The sequence below is a fragment of the Dendropsophus ebraccatus genome, chromosome 3 (genome assembly GCF_027789765.1).
Source record: "Dendropsophus ebraccatus isolate aDenEbr1 chromosome 3, aDenEbr1.pat, whole genome shotgun sequence".
Lineage (NCBI taxonomy): Eukaryota > Metazoa > Chordata > Amphibia > Anura > Hylidae > Dendropsophus > Dendropsophus ebraccatus.
The window spans coordinates 134,215,078-134,228,329 of NC_091456.1; the positions used below are offsets into that span (position 1 = coordinate 134,215,078).

The 13,252-nt window shown below is 48.0% G+C and overlaps 1 protein-coding gene across 3 annotated transcripts in view; it reads left to right on the plus strand.

Moving 5' to 3' along the window:
- Nucleotides 1-10,863, plus strand: part of RNF180 (ring finger protein 180) — a 55,691-nt gene extending 44,828 nt beyond the window's left edge. For 2 of the 3 annotated variants that reach the window (XM_069962717.1, XM_069962719.1), the window contains 2 exons: nucleotides 9,598-9,723; nucleotides 10,622-10,863. In XM_069962717.1, the coding sequence (XP_069818818.1) occupies nucleotides 9,598-9,723; nucleotides 10,622-10,818 (323 nt within the window). In that variant the 3' untranslated portion in view covers nucleotides 10,819-10,863. The remainder of the gene's footprint in view (nucleotides 1-9,597; nucleotides 9,724-10,621) is intronic. The other variant, XM_069962718.1, reaches the window with a different exon arrangement.
- The last annotated feature ends 2,389 nt before the right edge of the window (nucleotides 10,864-13,252 follow it).

Here is a 13,252-nt window from a genome sequence, read left to right on the forward strand (position 1 = left end):
CTGGTGGGACTACATTTAAAGAATAGAAAATGACTCAGGTCTTCTGCTCCCCAGTGCTCACTTTCTACATTCCTCTTTTCCGCATCTCAGTAGTATTCATTTCAAGATTGGAGGGGTTGGATGGATATCTTGATCATTGCATGCATGTGGCATCACACCCAATATATATATTTTTTTAATTTTTATAAAATTTTAAAAATTTATACAACAAAGGCCTATAAACAGGCCTGAACAACAAGAAAGAACATCATACACAAATGTATATCAGCCAACAATAATGTGAACACAGTAATTCTCCATAAGTTCAAATATATAGATAACCAAAATTATTTCGCAAAGGGCGAAGAAGTTTTTTAAAGCCTTCACATTAGGTAAGGAGACAGGAGATAGGCAAATCTCATGGGAGTATTTTGAGTTAACACGGTTAATAACTTCTGAAATCGTGGGAGGATTGGGCGACTTCCATGCGTAATCAGAGATAGCCTGGCTGCAATAAGAATATTTCTACAATGTTCAAGTCAACATTTCTGAGGCCTGAGTCCCAGAACTAAGGAATGTCTCCTTAATTTTTTTCTCATCTGTCCTAGATTTTTCCTTGGCCTGTGCTATAGTTTATAAAATCTCAGAATCCATATTATAAGAACTTATGAATACAGAATGGAGAACATTATAGAGAAGTTCTAAGCAGTTCAAGCGGTGAATTAATACTCACTAAGCTCCTGTAGACTTTCTGCATTCTTTTGATCTGCCTCTAGCTCTCTTCAGCCATTCTTTACTAAACCATTACTTTACATATTAACCCTTAGGCGACCCTGGACATACCTATACGTCCAGGGCCGCCTACATGTGTTCAGAGCGGGGTCGCGCGGCGGCCGCGGTCCCAGGTGCTGCTCGTAGCCCGGGACTGCGGCTATTAGCAGGCATGGTCCGATCGCCGTGCCTGCTAATAATGTAATCGGATGACGCTGTCAAAGTTAACAGCTGCATCCGATTACTTGACGCAGCCGTTCCCTGGTGTCCCAGAGGAGCGATCCACACATCCTCCTCCGCCCGGGCTCAGCGCCGTAATGGCGCTGATCCCTGCTTGGTACTCGATTGCTTCCGGCTGCAGCAGCCGAAAGCAATCAAAGTGCCTATCTCATCGATCTATGCTGCATATCTATGCAACATACTGTAGATCTCAATGAGAGATCAGAGTGCTTATACTAGAAGTCCCCCAGGGGGGCTTCTAGTATAAGTGTAAAAGTAAAAAAAAAAGTGTTATTAATGAAAATCCCCCTCCCCTAATAAAAGTCTGAATCACCCCCCTTTTCCCATGTTATAAATAAAAATAAATAAATAAACATGTTTGTTATTGCCGCGTGCGTGATCGCCCAAATTATTAAATAATCACATTCCTGATCTTGCACGGTAAACTGCGTAAGCGCAAAAAAATCCCAAAGTGCAAAATTGCGCATTTTTGGTCGCATCAAATCCAGGAAAATTGTAAAAAAAAGCGTTCAGAAAGTCGCATATGCACAATCAATAGAAAGAACACATCATAGGGCAAAAAATGACACCTCACACAGCCCCATAGATCAAAGGATAAAAGCGCTATAAGCCTGGGAATGGAGCGATTTTAAGGAACATATATTTATTAACAATGGTTTGAATTTTTTACAGGCCATCAGATTCAATAAAAGTTATACAAGTTACATATTGCTGTAATCGTAACGACTTGAGGAACATATATAATAAGTCAGTTTTACCCCAGGGCGAATGGCGTAAAAACATCACACATTGAATTTTTCTCTGGTTTCGCAGTGTACTTTATGAAAAAATTTAGCCTGTCTTTGCCAAGTACATATCTGTCTTTGCAAAGGGCTCATGTGGGTTTCTAGGTGAAAAAATGCAAGTGCTATGACCTTTTAAGCACAAGGAGGGAAAAACAAAAACGCAAAAATTGAAATTGGCCCGCTCCTCTAAGGGTTAAAGAGGTTTTCAAAGATGAAACCATTGATATCTACAGGAGTTGTTCGGTAAGGTGCTGACACCCTGTTCCCCTGCTGATCAGCTGTTTGGTACCCTTAATACAGTGAGAACAGAGCCAGAAGCAGATGGCTCCATTTCCTGTGTAGTGGCAGCATTAGTTTACTGCAGCCTCAGAGCAGTGTCCCAGAGAAGGTGTCCACTGCTGTCTATAGAAACAAGCAGAGATCTATATTCGGAAGAATCAGTGAACTGTTCCCAGTAGAACCACGTCCGAAAGAACCGGGAGCTCCGGTCATGGAGCTGAGCAGTCAGATCCTCCATGCGTCTGATATCTTCCACTTTCCGGATCCATAGTGCAAGGCTAGGAGGGTCTGGTTGACGCCACAGGGCAAGAATACAAACCCGGGCAGCGTTGATCAGGTGTCGGAGAACTGAGGAACGGTAACTTCTGAGGGGGATGTCAGACACGTGCAGGAGGAAGAGGGCAGGAGAAAAAGGAAGAGGATAGTCGGTAAAGGAGGAGGTGATACGCCACACCTCCTTCCAAAAAGTCTCTAGTTTGGAGCAGCTCCAGAATGTGTGCAGAAGGGGGCCCTCCTCACCGCAATCCCTCCAACAGTGTGGAGACACCTCAGGGAAAATCCGGTGGAGGTGGGTAGGAACCTGGTACCATCTGGATAGGAGCTTGTAGCCCGACTCCTGGATACGGGAGGAGATTGAGGAAGAATGCGTGCATGTAAGCACTCGGTCCACCTGCGCTGCAGAGAAAGAGGTGTTTAGATCCTCTTCCCAGGCCGCGAGAAGGGGGGGGGGCTGATATGGAGGGGAGCCCATCATGGCGTATAGAGGGAAAAGAGAATGTCTGAGAGGGCCGGAGCCCAGGCATAGAGATTCGAACTGAGTGAGTGTCCGGGCGAAACAAGAGGGCATGGGGAGGGTGAGGAGGTGAATGGTGAAGCTGAAGCGATCTCCAGAATCCCAAAGGGGTGGGGTCCATCAAAGCATTGAGATCGGAGAGCGAGGGCCACGTCGTACCCCTGAGGAAGAATTGTGCACAAAAGTAGCCAGCACGGAAGCCAGCGTCTTTCACCGCCGGGCGAAAGGATGGGTTGTCTAGAATCGGGAACAGAGGGGAGGGGTGTGGGGCCAGAAAGCCGGCGGAGAGGTGTTTATGACAGACCTGGAGTGTCGGGGCAATGGTAGGATGGGGGCTCACGAAGCAGGCTGAGGCCGGTAGCCAGGGTGCAGCCAGCAAAGACAGAGGAGTCATCGCCTTTCCCAGATCCACCCACAACTTTGTAGAGGAGTGGCGGTGCCAGTCCAGTACTCTGGACAGGTGGGCAGCTACATAATATTGATAGAGGTTGGGAAGACCAAGGCCTCCTCGTGATTTGGGGCGATACAAAACTGCCTTTGCTAGCTGTGGCTGTTTGTGGCTGTTTATGAATTTGGTGAGGAGTGAGGTAGGTTGCCTGAAGAACGACAGGGGGACCGCAATCGGGAGGGCCTGAAAGAGATACAGGAGACGGGCAGGACATTCATTTTAAAGATAGCACATCGGCCAAACCAGGAAAAGGTGCCTTTGTGCCACCGTAGTAAGTCCGTCTCTATCGTCTGAAGCTTAGGTAGGAAATTCACCTTGTATAAATCGGACGTGGAAGGTGTGAGCCGAACCCCCGGAAGGGAAAAGACGCTTCGAGGGAGGAAACCACCTTGGTAGAAAGGGAGATATTGAGGGCCTCAGATTTTTGGAGATTAATTTAATAGTTAGAGAGGGTTTGGTAACGGGATAGTTCAGACAGAAGGTTGGGGAGAGAGACAGTAGGCTGAGTAAGGAAAAATAAGAGGTCATCCGCGTAAGCAGCAACTCTGTGTTTCACTGATCCCACACGCACCCCCGAGATTACGCCTCATTTGTCTAAGGAAAGGCTCCAGAGTCAGGATGAAGATGAGCGGGGAGAGAGGGCAGCTCTGCCGCGTTCCATTAGAGATTGGAAAGGAAGCAGAGAGAAGGCCATTGACCGATACCTGGGCCGAAGAATGGGAGTAAAAAGAGCCAATCCACTCCAACATGTGAGGGCCGAGGCCGATATGTCTGAGTGTGGCAAAGAGGAAAGGCCATCCTACTCGATCAAAAGCCTTCTCCGCGTCCGTGCACAGGAGCATGGCTGGAAGGGCAGAAGAACGGGTAAGTGGGTAATGTTTATGGCTCTAGTGGTATTGTCGCAAGCCTCTCGCATGGGCATGAACCCTACCTGGTCAGGGTGTATTATGGCTTGCAGAAGGGGGATGAGACGAGCCTCCAAAATTTTAGAAGACAATTTAAGGTCCAAATTCAGAAGGGAGATGGGACGGTAGTTTTGACAATGTGAGGGGTCTTTACCATCTTTGGGGATAACTGAGATATGAGCGCGGAGGGCATCTGTGGGAAGAGGGGAGCCAGTGGACACAGAGTTGAAGGCGGAGAGGAAATGGTCCTGAAGGAGGCAACCGAAGGTCTTATAGTAGGGCAATATAAACCCATCCGGTCCCGGAGCCTTGCCCGATGGGGACGTCTTATGTGCCCATTCCCATTCCGAAGCCGTGATGGGGGATTTGAGCAATGCGGCGTCCTCCTCGGGCAGGGCTGGGAGACCCGAATCCGTCAGGTACGAGGCAATAGCCGAGTGAAGGGGTATGGAATCCGAGGAGGCTGCAGGAGTTGACAGGCCATAGAGGGAGGTATAATAATCCCGGAAGGATTCTGCAATATGGGAAGAGAGTTAGTTTCGATCCGGTGGGAGAGGAGATATGGGGGATGAAAGAACGAGCTCTCTGTAGGCGCAGGGCCCAAGCTAGGGTCTTGCCTGGTTTATTGCCGAACTCAAAGTAATCGCGGCGACATCACACTAGAGAGGCCTTGGCATTTGCAAAGGTTAGATCTCTTAGCTTACTTCGCAAGGCCGCCAGCTCTGACCCTGTGGCAAGGGCAAGAGTCCTTTTGTGTCGCTTGTCCAGGTCCGCAATCTGCTTGATCAAGGACAATATTTGGGCTGATCTCTCCTTCTTAAGGCGGGATGCCAGCTTGATAAATGTGCCCCTTATGAAGCATTTATGTGCTTCCCACACCATCAGCGGGAAAGACTCAGGGGGGGCATTAGAGGAGAGGTAGGTGGTAAGGTCAGCCCGAACTTCGGCCAGGACCCCTGGGTCCCTCAGCAGAGTCTTGTTTAAATGCCAGCGCCAGTCCCGAGGTTGGGGGGGGGGAGGAAGATAGAGAAAGAGAGAGATCATGGCGTGGTCAGAAAAGGAGATGGGATCGATGGAGGCTGCTGTCACACAGTCCAAGTTAGCATGGGAGACAAAAAGATAGTCAAAGCGGGTGTCATGATCGCGCCTGAAAAGGCATCAGTGCCACCCTCTGCTGCGAAGATTCGACCTCTGCGCCAAAGACTGCGATTTTGGCCATAATCTTCCATTTATTCTGTGTTTTGTTTGCCTTGTTTTTGCCCTGTCTGAACTGTGTCTTATTTCTTCTGGTCTGCTAATTGTTTTCCCTGCCCCACCTGTGTCTGTGCTTCTAAGCTACCCTGGTCATGTAACGGTTAACCTGCCTTTGCCTCAGTGATTGACAGCTGGTCCCTCCTATCATCTTCTGGACTTGGTTCCTGGTGTCCTATTTAAGATTTCTGTTTCTGCCTGGGCCTTGCCGGTTATTGACTTAGTCTCTGCCTGCTTGTGGTTCTGTTTCTTTGCTTCTCCTGATTTCTGCCTTGTATCTTTTGACCTCCCTTGCTTGCTGCCTGCCCCCGACCATATTGCCTGTTATTTGACTACTCTTTTGGATCCTGATTTTGTACCTTTGCTGCCAGACTGTTGTGACCCGGATTGCTGACCATTCTTATTGTGTTTGTTCGTTTTGTCTTGTCTATTGTTTCACGTATCCAGGCCAGGGATCGCCGTCAAGTTGTCCGCTGCCATTTTAGGGCAGATTGCGGCAATTAGGTAGGGACAGTGGAAGGGGCTGAGCTCAGGGCTCACTGTCTCTGTGTGTTTCGTGTGACTGGTCCTGACAGCGGGAGTATACATTGTGGTGGTGTGAAAAGAAAGTGAAGTCTTTGTCACGGGGTGAAGTAGCTGCCAGGTGTCCATTAGTTGGGGGAATGAAGGGATTGTTTCACCCAGCGTAGAGAGGAGAAGGAAAGAGCAGAGTGGCCAGAAGAAGAGTCAAGAAGAGGATGAAGAGCCATGTTGAGGACAACCATACCCTCCAGGAAATCATCCACCTCCGATAGACACTGTTCCAGAAAAGCAATTTGACCTACGTTGGGAAGGTAGATCGTGCCAAAGGTACATAGAGCACCCGCCATTTTACCTTTTACAAAAAGGAACCGTCCCTCTGAGTCCGACCTCTGATCTAAGAATTCCCAGGGGGCCGAGCGTGCAAACAATATCGACACCCCCTTCGTTTTGAGTCCGGGGAGCAGCTATGGTAAGCTGCTGTGAAGTGGTGGTCCGACAATTTCTGCACTTGGTCCCTGCGGAAGTGGGTTTTCTGGATAAAGGCCACCGAGGCCCTTTTAGCCCATAAAAGACGCAGCAAAGAGGAGCGTTTCTCTGGGACGTTTAGGCCTTGTGCGTTGATCGATAAACAGAGCACTGCTGACTCAGTGAGGAGTGGGCCTAGACAATGGAGGGAAGAGGAAAGGGGAAAGGGGGGGAGAGGAAAGGAGGGGGAGAGGAAGGGGGAAAGGACAGGGGGAGGGGGAGAAGACTGGGGCGGTGGGGGGAGGCTGGAACGGTGGGGGGGGGAAGCAGTGTCAACCAAGAATAACATGACATTCCCACCCACCGCAGCCGGCATATCAACAGTCAGTCCCGGTGATGTCCAGTCTACTAGAGAGTCGCATCTGGACCCTGCTCTAGGGAATGAGCCGTGGGGGAAGTGGGGGGAGGCTTCAAGAGAGGGCACGGAGGGGAGCTGCAAGAGGACGGTGACTCCGCACCCTGACACTCCGGTGGGGGGGAAGGAGGAAGGGGGGGAATAATGACTGGAGGGGTGGGATGAAAGGGCCGGGATGGAGCTGGGGAAACCAGGCAGGGCGGTAAGGAGGAAGGGGAACAGTTCGCCGGAAGGCCCTTCAGGGTTAACTGCACCACACCACGGCCTCCATGTCCCAACCGGACTTACATTCATGGACAGTCTTACTTGGCTGGGGAAAGCCGCAGGATCACCACATCTCTCCAGTGTGCTGCAGCGGGCAAGAACATCTAACCTGGAACATAGTGGCGGCACCCCCGATCAGGCCAGTGAAGCAAACCAGCATCAGTAGGGAGCCGACATTCAACAGGACTCTAAATGACGGTCGTGCGGAGAACGGCGGTTCCTTTGCCGGGGGAGCGGGGACGTGGGCGAGGAGGAGAGCAAGATCTGCGCGACTCCGGTCGCGGGGAACGATTCCCCGTAACATGGCCTACTGGTGGAGGCAGGAGGTCCGGAGCCATCCAGTCCGGCAGGTGGAGTGATGATAATTCGAGCAGTTCCAAGGCACCAGGCAGATCCCTCGGTGTGCGGAGCAGGTAGGTGGTCCTGGCGTGTCTGATGATGAGATGAAACGGATAGCCCCATCTGTAGGACGCCCCAGAGTCTCGGATAGCATCCAGGATGGGTCATAGCATTCGGCGCTTGGCCAGGGTGCGTAGGGAGAGATCCGGGAGAAGAGTGATCTCAGCCCCTTTGAACTCTATTGGGCCTCGTTCCCACGCGCGCTGCATGATCGCCTCCTTCTGCTGGTAATAATGTACCCGGCATAGGACGTCTTGGGGGCGGTTCCTGTCACGTGGGCGCGGGCCTGCTACCCTATGCGTGCGGTCCAACTCTATGTGGGTATCCGTGGGGTCCCCCAGATAGCGGTTGAGGATGTACTTGACTGCATGGGTGAGGCGATCCGGCCCGATATCCTTGGGCAGACCGCGAATCTTAACATTATTGCGACAACCCCGATTCTTTAGGTCATCCACGTGGGAGATCAGGTCTTGGGAGTCCAGGCGGGGGGGTTAGTGAGGAAAACGTCTGGTCTGTGGCATCTTGTCTAGATTTCAGCCCGGACACTGCGGCAGTGGTAGAGGAGATCGAGGATTTTATCTCTGCTATATCTCCAGTGCGTTGCTCCTCCATGCGCGCCAGCTGTGTGGTGAGCTCCTCTCTGGTGGCGAGGGCCTGAAGCAGATTTGTCACCTCGGAGAGTAGGGTGTCAAAGGCCATAGAGCCCTGTGGATCCAGCTCGGTAACAGCTGAGGGCGACTCCCCTTCTCCCGGCGGGGTTCTCAGGATCGCCGGTAGCGACTGGCTTAGGTCTGGGAATGCAGGAGCCATCTTCTATGTGGCGCACCGGGTAGCTGGTGCGGCGGCCATCTTGGTGTGCTGCAGCTGAGAGCAGCTCGGTGCCGTCCGGACAAACTGGTCCAGGGAGGTTCGGGGGTCGACCAACTTGGTAGCGGGTGCCTTCCTACCCCCAGTGGGCATAACGCTGTTGCTGTGGTGGTGGGCAAAGTCCCGGGAATGAAACGTGAGGCCCGGAGCTGTGGTCAGACGTGTCCTCACTCGGCCATGCTCAAGCCACGCCCCCCCCGCTTAAAGACTTTTTATTAGCCAGTCCTTGAGCTGGGTACCTCACACTTTCTCTGCCTATCCCAGGCCAAGGTTATGGCCTTCCACATTGTTCCTGCCCAATTAAGGTATCCCTTAGAGCAGGCATGTCCAAAGTCCGGCCGGAGGGCCATTTGCGGCCCGCGTTCCGAACTTTTACGGCCCCCCAGGTATCCAGCTTGCTATTATCTGCCTGTGTTATAAAGCATATAGCATGTAGCATGTAAAATGGTCGGCCCTCGCACATGTTCACTTCATCAAATTTGGCACTCTTCGAAAAAAGTTTGGACATGTCTGCCTTAGAGGTATACAGTATATACTGAGGTAACACTAATTTGGGGAAGTTACAAGCGAGAATGTTTCCAGAGAGTGTGCCAAACAAGAGTTCACCTGCTGCAATACCCCCTAGGGCCTGGCCTGGAGGCCAGTTCCCCTGTGTGGGACTTTATGCCAGGAGTACAGGAGTTACTGCTCCTCTATATACTTTGAATGGGCAGTAACAGAGCTACTTCCAAATTTACTAAATCAGACTGCCAAAAAATCTTGGGAGAGTCTCTTATCTCTAATTGTGATGGTAAAGAGTATAACGGGGCTGGGTTCACACACACAGAATTTGGTCAGTATCTGGAACGTCTAATGCATTCTGGTCCTCACATTGGGCAGTACTTTAACTAAAACCAAGAATGGGTCGAAAACGCTGAAAAAAAGGTTCAATTGTTTTTTAATATGTTTTTCCCTGTGTCACTTCCACTCTGCAGTGCACCAAATGCTGCAAAAGCAACAAGGGGTTAAATAGAAAATGAAAATAGTGCGGTAATGCCAGGATTTTTGATATATTCCTTTTACAGCGTATCATATTCATTAAACACAATTTATGTGATCATACTAAATGCACTGTTCTATAGAATAGTGCTGATTCATCAAGTCTTAGTGGTGCTGGCTGTAGGCAGATTGTATTACTTTGGAACATGACCTCATTTTTATCTGTTTAATTACAGATCTCAGCAAATGTTCTGTTGCATTCTTTCCAAATGAGTATCTTAAAAGAAAGCAAAGTTTTCAGAGGGCAAATTGTGCAAAATGGCCTCTACCCAACTGCAACAGACTATTCAGAGTCTTTGGAGGTAAGACTTTAGATGTGGTTAAAGTTATATAATATATCTATTTGACTATCTGTTTTGGTGTGTGTCATTCCTCAGTATCTAAGATGAGCAGAGATGCATACTTTAGAGCGCCTCTAGCCCACAACACAATGCTAGAGATTTATCAAACATGGTGTAAAGTGAAACTGGCTCAGTTGCCCCTAGCAACCAATCAGATTTTACCTTTCATTCCTCACAGACTCTTTGCAAAATGAAAAGTGGAATCTGATTGGTTGCTAGTGGCAACTGAGCCAGTTTCACTTGACACCATGTTTGATAAATCTCCCCCATTGACTATGGCACACTATGCCAGTAGCGTAGCATGCCATTTGAGCAGCATAGCATGCCACTATGCTGTTTGATTGCCACTACTAATGTTGAGCTCTGTTGTTCGATTTGGCAACATTCTCCGAACCTGAACGTTCAGCACTTAATTCCCTGTGGCTATAGGTTAGATGTAGCCCTAGCACTGCTAAGGAAACATGGATACAGCGTATGAATATTTCTATGATTTCCAGGACTACCTAGGGTGGCATCCAACTAGTGCAGCTGCGGGGAATCAAATGTACAGCGTTCAGGTTCGGAAAATGTTGCTAAACCCGAATCCGCTCAACTCTACCTACTACATCTATATGTCAAAAAGTAGAAGTGACAGCTTATCATGTAACAATATGTAAACTATGCAGTTTGGATCTCAATGGGCATCAAATTTATATTAAACAGATGCATACAGAGTCTGCAGTATATGGTAGGTGTAAACATCAGGGGATTTTCCCAGTGTATATGTAGTGGTAATAGTGACACCAGAGCCTATATGTACAGGTATATGTTATCTTGTTTTCTTTGTGGTACTCTTCCTGATTATACCTGTGTTTGGTAGCAGATTTCAGAAGACACATGGATCCTGTAGGAAGAAGGCAGTTTCCACATGGGGAGCACAGGCTTGACTTTGAAGATGAAAGTCGTGGTTGGAGATTTGACCTGGACATGATTATTATATACATTTACTCTGTCAACTGGGTCATTGGATTCATTTTATTTTGTCTTTTGTGCTATTTTTTCTTTCTCTCTCTTTAGGAAGACATATTTGTAAATCCAAATAAAACAAATGGTTCTAGCTGATCAAGTGCCAACACTTTTCTGTATATCTGTACATTTGGAAATATAATTCAGAAAACATTCCCAGAAGTTGCTGCTCCTGATAAAAACCTGTTAAAATGGGATGCCAACATGGAGGCGCAAATGCAGGCACAGACCTGAACATAGTCAGCTATTGACTTCATTCATGTAATTTTACTAAGGTATACATGTATTTTCAGGGACTCAAAAGTGCAGCATTTTTGAGTCTCGGAAAGTACATGCAGGGCCGATTCTGGGGTCTCTGCTGCCTGAGGCAAACCTCAGGCAGCCGCCCCCTCACCACCATCCGCAGCAAGCCCCAAACCCCCCCACTCCCCCTGTCCCCACGTCGCAGGAGCCCAGTAGGATGTGGGGACAGCAGTGAGCGTGGGCGGCGGGCCAGCGGGACAGGTGAGCGGCTGCACGGCTGCTGTCATTTTTGTTAAGTGAAACTTAACACAAATGACAGCAGGGGGAACATTATGCCACCCACTGCAGGACCGCAAAATCTGCCGCCTGAGGCGGAATTCTCATTCTGCCTCATGGCAGAAGCGGGCCTGAGTACATGTATACTTAAAGAGGACAGGCTCCCGACCCCCAGATAGATCCCCTTATACTTACCTCATGTCGCTGAGTCCCGCTGCCGGAGCCGGTCCCGGGACGGAGATATCCTGGTTAAGGGAAATATCCTGAACGTAGTGACTAGCTGATTATATTCTGGTTGACCTCTTACTGCAACATACTACGAAATTGTGATGTGAATCCATCATAAATAAAATGGGGTCAGATGTATATTTTCCTCTTTTAATGTACCCTGTAACAGTGCAAAAACTGTTCATAGAAGGTTTGAGAAACATGAGAAAGACATTAAGGTGTTGACTTGGCTTTCAAATTCAATAGATCTCAACTTGGTCAAGCATCTTTGGGATTAAGGGTTATCCAGAAAAAGCTCTGCTACTTTATTTTGCAAAAACAGCACCACTGCTGTCCTCAGGTTTAGTGTGTTTAGTTATTACAATTCAACTCCATTCAATTCAGCTTCATTTAATTAAATGGAACTAAGCTGCAAAACCAACACCAAAACTGAGAACAAGAGTAGTGCCTTAAAAAAAAAAAAAAGCAGCCATGTTTGTGTAAGGCTGGCCTCACACTGCCTTAAGATTTTGGAAAAAAGCACACAAAAAAAGTAAGCGTTTTTTTTGTTTGTTTGTTTTTTTTTGTAAAAACGCCAGTGGCCAGATGATAGCTGGAAGTCAATGGAAGTTTATGATACACATTTATGATACACGTTTTTGAGGCATTTCTGCAGTTTTTCTAAAATGCTGCGTTTTTTGGGCAAAGGGTGGCATTTTTCTCATATAAACTTCTATAGGAATGTTCTGGTCATCTCAAAAATGCCATTGCTGTGTGTATGACATTTTTTGTATGTGTATGTGTATTTTTTTCTGGCGTTTTTGTACCTTTTTTGTTCAGCAACTATGTCAAGTGATGGCAAAGGAAACAGAAGTTCATCCATCTTGGTGCACACAAAAACACCTAAACCACAAAAAAAGAATAAAAAAAACCCACAAAAAACAATCCAAACTTGTAGACCAGTGTAATAAACAATAACAGAATAGAATACAACCTCAAAACAACAGGACGTTAAAATGTTTCACTGTCAGTTCATATTAAGAGCACAAGTCCAGACAATCTCTGTATCATAATATAGGACTAGCTATGGGACTAGCTAATGGGTAATAGAGTAGATTTAAAGCAACTCTGTACTCAAAATCTGTCCCTCCCAAACGTGTACCTTCTTTTAATCCAAGATCTGTCCTGGGGTCCGTTCGGCAGGTGATGCAGTTTTTGTTCTTTAAAACAACTTTTAAACTTGTAGCCCTGTGTCAAACAGCTGTGGCTTACAGTATCTGTGCCCTAACCTTGCACCACCCCTTCCTCCTTCCTCCCCACCCTCTCCATCATTAGGAATGCCCGTCCTGTCTGAACATTGCACAGGTGCCTTAACAATCCAGCCCATGTGCCATGCTGACACAGGTGAAGAATATTAGAAAACCTGCCTGGAGCATTCCTAATGATGAGGAGGGCGGGGAAGAGGGACAGAGAGGGTGTGCCAGTCTAATGCATACACAATCTAGGCCACGGCCGTTTGGCACAAGGCTGCCAGTTTAAAAGTTGTTTTTAGCACAATACCTGCATCCTCTGCCGAACGGATCCCAGGACAGATCTTGAATTAAAGGCAGCTATCCAAAAGAACAAGTGGTTTGGGGGGGTCAGATTGTGGGTACAGAGTGGCTTTAAGATATAAGGTAACCCTAGATAATCACAGTGGTGGGGGGAGAAAATATATCAACTACTTGTTGATAAATATATGAACACTTTAAGTACACTT